Consider the following 12,886-nt stretch of genomic DNA (forward strand, 5'->3'; position numbering starts at 1 on the left):
GTGTTCCTCGCTGTTTCACCAGATTCAATCTGGCACTGAATCTCTCCAGTGATGCTCGTCTAAATATTTGCTGGATTTTTCAGATGTTGGTTTTCGCTTTGCTTTGTACATCGACGACTACATGGTGCTGCAGAGGGAGCCTGCAGGGGCAGTGATCTGGGGTTACGGCACACCCAGAGCCACAGTGACGGTGACGCTGTGCCGGGATCAGGAGCCCATCATGAAGAAAGGGACCCGTGTGAAAGGTAAGACAGGTCAGCCTCTGTTCAGCTTTTGTCTTCTTCTGCCACCTGCTGGATGATGTGAAAATGAATGCTAATAGTCCAGCTCAGGTTACCCATCCATCCATCCATCCAAGTTACTTGAGTATTTACCATGTGTACTGAGGATACAAAGGAAAATAAGACCAAGTCAAAGCCCCTGTCCTCCAGGATCTCGTGCAGTAATGGGAACAGACACCAAGCCATATAGTGAGCGTGGTCAGTGCTGACGGGAGGTGGAAATGGAGTGTCATGGGATGCAGAAGAGAAACACTGCAGGTTGGATGGTAAGGGAAGGTTTCCACTGGAAGTGACATTTGAACTGAATCATGTGTAAAGGAGAGGTCGTCGTACTAGGAGGGTTAAGAACCTAAGCCCTGGGATTCACTGTTCCCATTCAGATCCTGTTTCTTAATGGCTATATGCCCTTGGACATTTTATTTAACATCTCTGCATCACAATTTCTTTATTTTAAAACAGTGATAAAAATAATATTTAGGATTATTTTGAAGATTAAATGAATTAACACATATCAAGTACCTCAAACAGTGCCTGGTGCGTAATAAGTACTGAATAAGTGTTAGCTGTTATTATTTCTGGGCTTCCCACTGGTTCAGTGGTAAAGAATCTGCCTGCCACTGCCGGAGATGCAGGTTCGATCCCTGGGTCAAGAAGATCCGCTGGAGAAGGAAATGGCAACTCGCTCCTGTATTCTTGCCTAGGAAATCCCATGGACAGAGGAGCCTGGCGGGTTACAGTCCATGAGGTCACAAAGAGTCAGTCATAACCTAGTGACTAAACAACAACATTGTTATTGCTGTCATTATGTTATTTAGTCAGTCACTCGGGTATTTACTGAGTCACTACTAGGTGTCAGATACAGGGTTAGGTATTGGTTATCTAGTGATGAGCAAAACAGAAAAGCTTGGAGGTTAGAGGAGGAAACAGAAAAATAATAATCAATTACAGTGAAGCGTGATGCCACAGTGGGGAAATATAGAGTGCTGTGAGAGTGTTTAGGAGGGATAGTAAACTTAGTCTAACTATCCAGGGTCAAGAAGATCCCCTAGGGAAGGAAATGACAATCCACTCCAGTGTTCTTGCCTGGAGAATCCCATGGGTAGAGGAGCTTGGAAGGCTACACTCCATGGGGTTGCAAGAGTTGCACGCAACTTAGTGACTACACCACCACCACCCGCAAGGCTTGTTTTGAAAGATGAGCAGGGCAGACCCAATAGAGGGAGCAACCTGGGCAAAGGCATGGAGGTGTGAGTGAGCCTGGGTTGCTGGAGGAGTGACAGGCAGGTTGGTTTGTCTGGACCACTAGGGTGTGTGATGGTGGATGGCAGGAGATAAGTCTGGAAATGGAGGAGGCTTGTTTGTCATTTCCAGGGAGTATATACACTACTTTGGGTAGATGGCTTTTAAGCAGCAAAAGAACACAGCCAGATCTGTATTTTAGAAAGATTACTCTGGCTACACTGGGGAAGAGGAGTTGGAGATGGATGAAACGAGAAGTAGGTGGGACCTGTTAGTAGGCTGTTAGGATATTCAGGCGATAGACAGGGAAGGCCTGACTCCAAGTAGTGGCTGTGAGGATGTTCAACAAGGTGAGAATTAGCAGTTAGCAGACTTCATGAGCAGAGAGGTCATATAGAGGAGTCTCTGCCTAGAAGAGACAAGGATGTATTAGGTAGTGTGTGGAGGAGCTCAAAGTTCCAGGATGCAGGAAGGCAGGTTCAGGGCTGGGTCAGGTGGAGACCTGGTTGTATTATATCTCAGTTAGAGGTCTCTCTACAGCTATGGGATGTTGAGGTGGGAGTCAGACAGGTGAGGAGGCTTCTCTGGGGTGGGTGGTGGTAATGTGGGGGTTGGTGGCTTGATAAGGGACTTGAATATACATGTGACAGCAAAGCTTGTGAAAATTTTATTGGCCCCTGAAAACAAAGATCACCTGATTAGTTTTGTCAATGTACAGGACCAATATTCAATCCAGAGTGATGCAAACGCTGGTGCAGACTTTTAATAATTCATTTCCAGGGCCTTCCCTGGTGGCTCTGGTAAAGAATTGCCTGTCGATGCAGGAGACACGGGTTCAGTCCCTGAGCAGAGGAGATCCCACATGCGATGGAGCAGCTAAGCCTGCGCACCACCACTGTTGAGCCTGTGCCCTAGAGCCCGTGCTCTGCACCAAGAGCAGCCGCCACCATGAGAAGCCCACACACCACAACTGGAGGGTAGCCCCCATTTGCTGCAACCAGAGAAAGCCCTCGCAGCAACGAAGACACAGGACAGCCAAAAATAAAAAAAGAATGCATTTCTTTCAACAAACATAAAGAAAGTATGTACTAAGTACTAGGCATAGGTGCAAGGTAAGTGCTTCTGGTTCTTGGGTTTTAACAAGACTTTTTAGCAGAAGAGGCTTATTGGGTGAAATTCAGAGAGCTGAAAGGGGAACTTAAGCTGATTGAGAAGTTGTTCTCTGTTAGATATAAATGCTGTTGGTGACTTGTAGGATATACTGAAAATGAAGAATTTGGGAGACTAGTAGTGCTTTCTTTTTGTGTTGCGTCATCTCAGAAATAAGCAGTATGGAGTACAGGTAGTAGTACTCTCACTAAAATGACGTTGACTTAAAGAGCTAAAGAACTGATGCAGTTGAATTAAGTTTTGGCTTCTCAGGTTCTTCAGTGGTAAAGAATCTGCCTGCCAGTACAGGAGATGCAGGAGATGCAGGTTTGATCCCTGGGTCAGGATTATTTTTTATTAATTTTAATTAATTAAAACAATTTAAAACAATTATTTAAATTTTTTTGACCGTGCCCCACAGCATGTGGGATCTTAGTTCCCCAACCAGGGACGGAACCTGCACACCCCCCAACCCCTGCACCCCCAGCATTGGACGCACAGAGTCTTAACTGCTGGACCCCCAGGGACGTCCCAAGAATTGATGTAGTTTAAAAATAAGAAATAGGATTTCTTTGATGCTAATGATTAACATTACCAATTAATACTTAGGATACAGAGGTTGCACACTACTGTAGAAATAGAGCAAGCACATAATATGTAGCTTTTCAGTCTTAAAAATGTTCTTATGCATTATTTTTAGTTTTTTTACCCTTTTGTGGCTGTCGCAGGACCAATATTTGGAGTGGCCAGAGACAATGCAGGAGAGTAGGTGGTGACGAGAAGAAATAAAAGCGGATAATTAGGAGATGAGCCCCTCTCCTTCTTTAGTGAACCTGTTCACTTATCTTGAGTTCAATTCTGTGAACGCCAACTGAGGGCTTATTATTTATAAGAAGCTAGAAACCCTAGAGATTCAAAGAAGAATGTAAGTAGTGTCCACCCTCCAGGAACCCACTCGCTCATGCTGTCCTTTCCTTTCCCATTTAGCAGTTTAGGTTCAGCTCAGTTGCATCACTGAAAAGTGATGCATCGTTTAGAGTTTGGATGTATAGCAGCAACTGACGGGAACCAAGTGATTCATGGACTATTGATGGGAATTTCACAGGGAAAGAGATTGTTGTTATTGATGGGGTCGGGAAGGGGCTATTTGGTAGGCTTCCACACTGTCTTGGTAGAAAAAAAAGGTACAATAGTTTATACAGATCCATAAAATAACTTCAATGGACAGCTTGCTCTGTCCTGCCCATGAAGCAACATGGATAAAGTGATATTTGGAATAAAAAAGATAGACATGTAGGAAATTTCACTGGGCAGTGAAGGAAATGTGTTTCAAAGGAGACACTGTGGGGCATTTTGAAGGGTTGACTTCTATTTAGATTCTGATGACGACCCTGGGATTTTCAGCCAGACTACCTCATTTGGCCACTCTGTCCATCTCTGTTAATATTTAACTTATTACCTATAATCCCCTAAGTGCCCACAGCAAAGCAGAATTTAATGGCATAAAGGGTTTTGTCCAGTAGACTGACACTTGAGCTTTGGGAAAGTTGAGACCTGAGGGATGGCTGGGAACATGGTCAGGTTCCGGGCCTGTTTATGTCATCAGGTGACGCATAATGCTTCTTTCAGAGGCAAGGTGTGAACTTGGGGCAAGGAGCCTGTATCCTCGCACTTTGACACACTTTGGGGGTGCACCTGCAGGCGATAAAATGAAGGTGTATCTGCTTGAATTTGTCATCATGATCGAGGTAAAGAAAAACTCAGAAAGCCTAAACCTTGTAGAAAGTAAAAAATCTGCATTAGTTTTCTATGTCACATAGTAAGTTATCGCCAACGTAGGTGATTAAAACAACTTACTTTTACTATCTCTGTCGATCTGAAACTTGGCCATCATTTAGCTGGGTTCTCAGAGTTTCAGAAGGTTGAAATCAAGGTGCTGGCTGGGCCGAGTTCTCATCTGGAGGCTCCAATAGGGAATGATTAACTTCCAGGCTCCGTTAGGTTGCTGGCAGAGTCCTGTCCTTGTGCCTGTAGAATTCATGGCCCCATCTCTGAAGCTTCTCATCTCTTACCTCTAGACCCTACTTAAAGGGCTCACCTTCTTTAGGTCAGGCCCACCCAGAACAATCTCCCTTTGAGTTAACTTCAAGTCAACTGATGAGGGATTATTCATTATACCTGCAACCCCCCCTTCATCCTTTCTAGGTAAGATAACATAATCATGAGGATGGCATCTAATCCCCTCTGCCATTTTCTGTTGATTAGAAGCAAATCATGAATTCTGCCAGCACTTGAGGAACTCTGCAAGGGTGTGACTTATTGGGAGTCATCTTTGGCTGTGTCTGCCATAACAGGCTATAGATTAAGGAATTTACAGGAATAGTTTTATTGATAGAAAAATATTTAAGCTTTTTTTTTTCATTCATGGTGGCGGTAGAGATGAACTTTATACAGAATAATGCAGGTCTGGAAGGGGCAGTTTGGGCAGTAAGGCCTCCTTTACCTCCAGGTCACTTCCACAAACCAGTGAGCCTGTCTGCAGTTGGTGGGGTGCCAGGGTTCTGTGGGGGAACAGTGACTGGGGGCTTCTTCCTGATCCAGGTTTTTCCTCTTGGAAAGGGAAGAGTTGTTGGATAATTTTCCTTTTTCTCTTCTTGGCTGCTGAGATTTGGCACAATAACCTGAAAAATAATTAACATCTGATGTGAATGGCAAAGAGGAAAAAAGCAAGATGTGCTTTATGACTAATCATGTCTCTAGACCCATTATTTTCTTTCTTTTTTTTTTGCCTTTGATTTGTTGATTCTTCCCATTTTAAGGTGGGGGCTGGTCTGGGGGATGGAGAAAACATGGAGAGAGTTCTTTTCTTATGCCTGTGGCTGGAAAATGAAGAGAAGAGGGACAGTGAGAAATAAGCCACCAGATACGCTAGTGGTTGGGCAGGGAAACACAGTCAGTTTGCGTGGCTTTCTTGTCAGTATAACCCGGCACTGGGGTTTGCTCTCTGCCCTTACTTGGTGATGCTCCTGGCACATGGTGGGCACAGTGAAGGAAGGACATGTATCTTCCTGGATGGAAGAAGAAAGAATGGAGGAAGCAGATGTTTGATTGCAGCAAAAATGAGCATTTACATAAACCTGGGCCTGGATTGGTAAGAGATATGACAAGATGGCAAGTGATGGGAGCCTAGAGGAAGGACCCAGAACAGCTGTTGCTCAGGAAGCCCATTGGGGTCAGCAAACACCAGCTGAATAGTGAGCTTCAACTCTTGGTGGTCAGTCACTCAATTTTATCACTTGGACTCAACCTAATGGACTTTGTGGGTCAATGGTTTCTGAAATCTACAACTAGACTTCACTGGCCTATGGTCAGCTCCACTTAAACAGCCAGTCCTAAATGGATGGGCCAAGGCCGAATCAGTGCTCCTTGTGGACCGTCCCACCCTTGCTTTCAGTCTAGAAACAGTCTTCACGAGGGCTGTTTTCCTTTGTATACACTTTGTTGTTCAGGCAGTAAGTCATGTCTGACTCTGTGACCCCACGGACTGCAGCATGCCAGGCTTCCCTGTCCTTCACTGTCTCCCAGAGTTTGCTCAAACTTATGTCCGTTGAGTCAGTGATGTCATCCAACCATCTTATCTTCTGTTGCCTGCTTCTCTTCCTGCCTTCAGTATTTCCCAGCATCAGGTTTTTTTCCAGTGACTCAGTTCTTGGCATCAGGTGGCTAAAGAATTGGAGCTTCAGCTTCAGCATCAGTCCTTCCAATGAATATTTAGGGTTAAATTTCCTTTAGGATTGACCAGTTTGATCTCCTTGCAGTCCAAGGGACTCTCAAGAGTCTTCTCCCGCCCATGGAAGTAAATCTGCATTGTTTTAAACTGATTGTTTCTGAGTTAGTTTGACCATTAATAACCTCTCTGTAGTGGAGCTGGTTTCTCCTGCCTTGTGTGGCAGTTAACTTTACTTGACCCTGAGTGTGTCAGAGTTTTTCTTTTATGAAGTGGGAGAGGAAAAGAGCTAGAAACTAAAAGAACTCGGGGACTAGAACAGAAGGAAGTTCTCAAGGTCTTTGAGGAAGTTGAGAGGTTTCCTAGAGGGAGTGGTTCTGGAGAACAAGGCTCTCGATGCCTGGTTCTCTTCAGATGCTTTGGGCTCTAGGGGGAGTGCCTCCTCTGGCTGAGGTAGGGGGGTGGTGCTGTGTTTTGCCCAGCTTCCTCCCCCTTTCCTTCTTTGCCTTTTTATTGCTGGGCAGCAGAGCTTTTCAGAAGCTCTGGGGAAGGTGGTTTTCCACACCAGCCATATTGCTTGGATGGAGACTAAGTGCAAACACCTAATTAATAGCAGTGACTCAGAATAGCATGTACTGTAGTAGAAGGCTCAGAAAATAGCCCTGTCCTAGGTTTTGCAGGGATTGACCGCATTATCACAAATGAGTAGCGTTGATGACAGGAGGACGGAGCTCCGGTAAGAAGCCTGGGGAGACCTTGGCAAGGCTGCGGTTGGGACAGCTGGAGAGTCTGCCTGCTCAGACGAGAGCGCCATACGGATCACCTCACACCTGTGCGGTGCAATCTGCGCTTGCTGCCCACTGTTTCCCAGACAGTGGTTTTTGTGCTTTAGGTGCATTCTGCATTTAATGTGTTGATGTCTGTGGCGATTGGTGGTGTAAAAACAATAGCAGACATTCGGTCCTGGGCTCAGTTGCCCTCTCACGGGTGGGAATAGCGGACTCAGTCGGCTCTGCTTCTAAGAGGAGTGACCTGAGCCTTTTCACTGTTGCCTAAGGGTTTTGGATATTTCTCCCAGACTTGGAGTAATCCTTTACCATTTCAGCCTTTACCCATCTCCTGCCATGTGTCTGGACTTCTCCCGTTAGCTCTTACTGACTAGGAGGATCTTAGCATGTGGTACAGAGTAGGCACTTGGCTGGTATTTTTGTTTTTTAGTATTTTTATAATTGATATTTTTTCTCGTTGGTACAATAACCTTGGCTTCCCAGGTGGCTCAGATGGTAAAGACTCCTCCTGCCAAGCAGGAGAAGTGGGTTCAATCCCTGGGTCAGGAAGATCCCCTGAGAAGGAATGGCAAGAGAAGGAATTGCGACACATTCCAGTAATCTTGCCTGGAGAATTCCATGGACATAGGAGCCTGGCGGGTCCATGGGGTCGCAAAAGAGTTGGACATGACTTAGTGGACTCAACAACCACAACGATAACCTTAGGATGCCTCATTTGCCGTTCTTGCCGTTCCTTCCCTTTGAATTGACATTGATCTGATGGGCACAAATTATCAATCAGTCCATATTCTTCAACATTATGCCAAGAATATTTCTTTTAAAATGATCATCTCTATTTTATCTATTTTCTCCTTCCACTTCTTCAACTTTGTTCGTGTGGTTTGGTTCTCCTAGGCATAATTTTGCCACTTGGAAGATATTCTTCTTGAGTTTCCGAGTATGATGTTGGCAGTGGTGGTGGTATGAGTGGGTGAGAGGTGGGAAGGTGGTGGGGGGGTGGTTCCTAAGGAATGTGCTATGAATTTCTGAAACAGGGCCTTGGATGGCTTTTCATCTCCTTAATTGAGTCCGAAAACATTAAGACTGGTAAATAACTCTGTGAAAATAATTAATTGGGTAAGTCTAAACATCTTCTTCAAAGAGAGATGAATTTATTTGCCTCCTACTACTTCTTTGCGTCCATTTCTCCACTCACCTGTTTAACTGTAGATAGAAGAGCCCAGAACCACTGGTGTTTTTAATCCCCAAGAGCAACGTGGGGAGGAGGTGGGGGTGTTGATGACAAGGATGGTACCATCAAGTAAGTTTCAGATGATGAGTGGTTTTCTCTAACCTGTGCTCACATTTGATTGGATAGTTCCAAGTTAGTTTGGGGCACTGTAGATCTATTAGATTATGATCATGTTGATTTTGACAGTTTGGTGGTATAGTAAGAATTTCCATCTTGCGTTTTTGTATTAAACTCCCTTGCATTTAACATCTGTATTTTTGTCTGTCCTTGCTTAGGATTATAACTGGGTGATTTACTTTTCTTATAAATGCTTCAGTTAAAAGTAAGGAGGGATTGTACAGATTAAAGAGAGCCACACTACTGCTTTTGTTATTTCTGTTGACATGTCTAAAATTTGGCTGGTCTTCATAGCTTTGGATCCAGTTCATCACAGAAGAGGGGAATTGCCACAAATTTTTTTTTGTGGCAAAAAAAGGAAGATCTGATGCATGACTCTGGGCTTCAGTTTCATTTTAGTGGATTGATTCATTAATTCCTTGGAGCCTTGTTACTATTTCAGCAGACTCTAACACCTGGACAGTGGTACTGGATCCTATGAAGCCTGGTGGACCTTATGAAGTGATGGCACAGCAGACTCTTGGGAGGATAAACTTCACTCTGAGAGTTCATGATGTCTTGTTTGGAGACGTTTGGCTTTGCAGTGGGCAAAGTAACATGAAGATGACAGTTTCACAGGTAATTTGCAAAGTCTCAGTGATAATAACGTTGATGATGAAGAAGAAAAAGAAGGAAGAGGAAAGGGGCGAGGAGGAGCAGGAGGTAGAAGCCAAGATCTGTTCTAAGTGCTTTCTCTGCATGTGCTAATTAATTCAGTTGAACAACTTCATAGGGTGAATACTTAAAAGACATTCATATCTCACAGATGAGGACACTGGCCCAGCTGAGTTTAAGCTCCTGCCTAAGATCACAGCATAATTGTGGAGCCAGGGTGTGAATGTGACCCCAAATCCTGTTTTGCTAGTCATGGCCAGTGTGCTGTCAGTGTGTGGGGCACTACTTTCTCACTTTCCTGGGCTAAAGGCAGAAGCTGGACAGTATCTGATGGTAACGGAGATTTAATAGCAAATCGGGGGCCATGTAGGTTACTCTTCTCTTTGAATGGTCTTAGAAGATGAGCTTCTGGAGACAGCCTAGGAGATCAAAACGATTAGATTTTGTTTTGATGCTGAGCAGCTAACACACTCTGTCTTTTGTTGCCATGGAGATTTTAAAAATTGAGACTGAATGTTGGCTTTGCCTCTTACGAGTTGTATGGCTTGGAGCAAATCACTTGGTGTTTATGAAACTTTGTTTTTAAAACATGCTTTTAAAAACTGTGGCTAAAATGAATATGACATAATGTTTATCATTTTAACTGTTGGTAAGTGTACAGTTCAGCAGCATTAAATATATTCACAATGCTTTGTGTACCCAGTCACCACTCTCTATCCCCAGAACTTTATCATCATCTCTAACGTTTACTCCATACCCAGTAAACAATAAATCCCCCTTTCTCCTTCCTCCTGCCACTGGTAACTCTATCTTGCTCTCTCTCTATGCATTTGCCTCTTCTTGGTACCTCCTAGAAGTGGAATCATACAATAGTTGTTCTTCTGTGTCTGACTTATCTTTCTGAGGATCATGCTTTCAAGGTCCATGCGTGTAGCTTGTATCAAACTTTTGTCCCTTTTTATGGCTGAATTGTATTCCATTGTATAGGCCACATTTTGTTTATCCATTCACCTGTGGATGAACACCTGGGTTGTTTCCACGTTTTGGCTATTGTGAGCAATGTTCATAGCAATATTAAATCAATGCTGTGAACATTGATTTACAGATAATCTGTTTCAGTTCCTGCTTTCAGTTCTTTTGGATATATGCCTATGATTGGAATTGCTTGGTTAGTTCTATATTTAATTTTTGAGGACCCATCAAACCATTTTCCACAATGGCTATACCATTTTACATTCCTACTAGCAATACACAAAGGTTCTGATTTCACTGCATCCTCACTGACAGGTGTTAGGTTTCATTTTCTGATTATAGCCACATTAGTAGGTGAGAAGTGGTATCCTAATGTGGTTTTGATTTGCATTTCTCTGACAACTAGTACCTGCCAAGGCTGAAGGAAACACATAATTTAGTATTGAAGATTGTGTTAGTTTTTGAAAGAAAGCATTATAATACATTTAAATTGTGTTTTTATGTAAACCATGACTTCATTGAATTAGACTTTAATTAGGTCATAGTACTAATTTGATCAGAATATTAATTAGGTCAGAGTATTAAAGTAACCATCATCTTTATTGAGTGAATTATAATCATAGAGGCTAGACCTAGAAAGAAGGCAATAGCACCCCACTCCAGTACTCTTGCCTGGAAAATCCCATGGACGGAGGAGCCTGGTAGGCTGCAGTCCATGGAGTCACTAGGAGTCAGACACAACTGAGCGACTTCACTCTGACTTTTCACTTTTATGCACTGGAGAAGGAAATGGCAACCAAACTCCAGTGTTCTTGCCTGGAGAATCCCAGAGACGAGGGAGCCTGGTGGGCTGCAGTCTATGGGGTCGCAGAGTCGGACACGACTGAAGTGACTTAGCAGCAGCAACTAGTGATATTGCATATTACTTCATGTACTTATTAGCCATTTGTATGTCTTATTTGAAAAAATGTTTATTTAGGCCTTTTGTCCATTTTTGAATTGGGTTGCTTTTATTGTTAAATTGTAGGAATTTTTTTATATCTTTGAGGTATTAATCGCTTGTCAGATGCATGGTTTATAACTATTTTGTCTCATTCTCTAGTTTGTCAGTTTCATTTTTGAGGGTGTCCTTTGATACATAAAAGTTCTCAATTTTTATGAAGTTCAGTTTATCTGTGTTTTCTTTTGTTGTTGTCTATACTTTTGGTATCATCTTCTTGATACTGTTGCCAAGTCCAGTGACATGAAGGTTTTTCCAGTGTTTCTTCTGAGAATATTTTAGTTTTAACTCTTAAGTTTAGGTCTTTGAGTCTTTTTGATCACTTTTTTTATATGTAGTGTAAGATGAGGGTCTAACTTCATTCTTTTGCAAGTGGATATCCAGTTCTCCCAGCACCAATTGTTGAAAAGATGGTTCTTCCCCTATTGAATGGTCTTGGCACTTTTTTTCACAAATTCATTGGCTTTATATATGAGGATTTATATCTTGGCTTTTTAGTCTATTCCATTGGTCTAAATATCTCTCCTTATGGCAGTACCATACTGGTTGAATTACTGTAGCTTTGTAGTAAGTTTCAAAGTTGGGACATGTAAGTCTCCTCCAAGAATTTCTTTTGTTAGTGTCAATCTTTCTCTGTTTTAGTCATGGCCTTGTAGATTAATTTTTCTTAAATTGAAAACTAGCATTTTTGTCTCCCAGAGGCTTCACTGGGGTCTGTTTATGCCTGATAGAAGGTGAGGAGGAAGAGCACTCCAAGGGCTCCCAGGTAGGGATGGGCATACTCAGTAAACAGAAAACCCAGTGCAAACAGGGGGAATGCCAGCCTGTCGAAATGTTGTCAGTGAGGAAGCTCAACTTGAAGTATTCCTACCTCCATTGCTATTAGAGCAATGGGTGAGTCTGACACATAATGAGTGAGTCTCTTAAGTGAAGCAGGAGAAAGAGGACATCAGAAGGGCTTCCCTGGTGGTCCAGTGGTTGAGGATCTGCTTGCCAGTGCAGGGAGCACAAGTTCGATCCCTGGTCCGGGAAGATCCCACATGCTGCGTAGCAGCTAAGCCCCTGAGCCACAACAATTGAGCTTGTACTCTAGATCCCAAGAGCTGCAACTAACTTTAGCCACTTGCCTTAAAGCCCATTCTCAAGAGAAGCCACCACAGTGATAAGCGCGCACATCACAGCTAGAGTAGCCCCTGCTCGCCGCAACTAGAGAAAGCCCGTGCACGGCAGTGGAGACCCAGTGCAGCCAAACATACATTTAAAAACATTTTTTTTAAAGAAAAGGATGTTGAAAAAGTCATCAAGGAAGCAAGCTTCTTAATTGTTTACTGGTACTCTAGCAAAACAAGAGTGGTAAACAAAAGCCTTGGGGCTCTGAGCTTTCTTTCTGCAAACAACTCTGCTTTCTGATTGAACACCAAAGCAGTCTAGAATAAAGGGAGTGGATTTCTGGATAGACTGGGATGGGGTTTTGCTTTTGGGCCTCAGAATTGTCCTTCCTTTGTTTGTTTAGTACAAGCGATTTGATTTAAAAATAAAAGTAAGGGAATCATTGCTGTTTCATTTATATTAGAATCAGGGCTGGACAGTAGCAAGTTCATAGTTATGTTTAAAGTTTATCAGCTTAAAACACTGCTGAGAGATTAGAAAATATTTTTTTTACTCACTCTCAGACCTCCAGAGAAATTCATGTGAATTAAGTCCTTTGACACATTTGAAATTAGGGTT

At 43.1% G+C, this 12,886-nt stretch overlaps 1 protein-coding gene and 1 long non-coding RNA gene across 37 annotated transcripts in view; one reads left to right on the plus strand and one right to left on the minus strand.

Moving 5' to 3' along the window:
- SIAE (sialic acid acetylesterase) overlaps positions 1 to 12,886 on the plus strand; it is a 37,781-nt gene that overhangs the window by 4,576 nt on the left and 20,319 nt on the right. For 14 of the 36 annotated variants that reach the window (XR_015157334.1, XR_015157338.1, XR_015157335.1 and 11 more), the window contains 2 exons: positions 84 to 245; positions 8,975 to 9,150. Coding sequence is in view for 8 of the 36 variants with exons in the window: in XM_086382988.1 (XP_086239114.1) it covers positions 84 to 245; positions 8,975 to 9,150 (338 nt within the window). In the remaining 28 variants the exon portion in view is untranslated. Of the gene's footprint in view, positions 1 to 83; positions 246 to 8,974; positions 9,151 to 12,886 lie in introns of those variants that run through there. The other 22 variants (XR_015157337.1, XR_015157341.1, XR_015157339.1 and 19 more) reach the window with 2 other exon arrangements.
- Positions 72 to 4,663, minus strand: LOC147342278 (uncharacterized). Its single transcript, XR_015157346.1, has 2 exons — positions 4,527 to 4,663; positions 72 to 293 (listed from the first exon to the last, which is right to left on the minus strand). It is a non-coding gene; the product is annotated as an uncharacterized LOC147342278 (long non-coding RNA).

The sequence above is a fragment of the Bos grunniens genome, chromosome 29, assembly GCF_055505025.1.
Source record: "Bos grunniens cultivar Pamir isolate PY7600 chromosome 29, Bosgru_T2T1.0, whole genome shotgun sequence".
Lineage (NCBI taxonomy): Eukaryota > Metazoa > Chordata > Mammalia > Artiodactyla > Bovidae > Bos > Bos grunniens.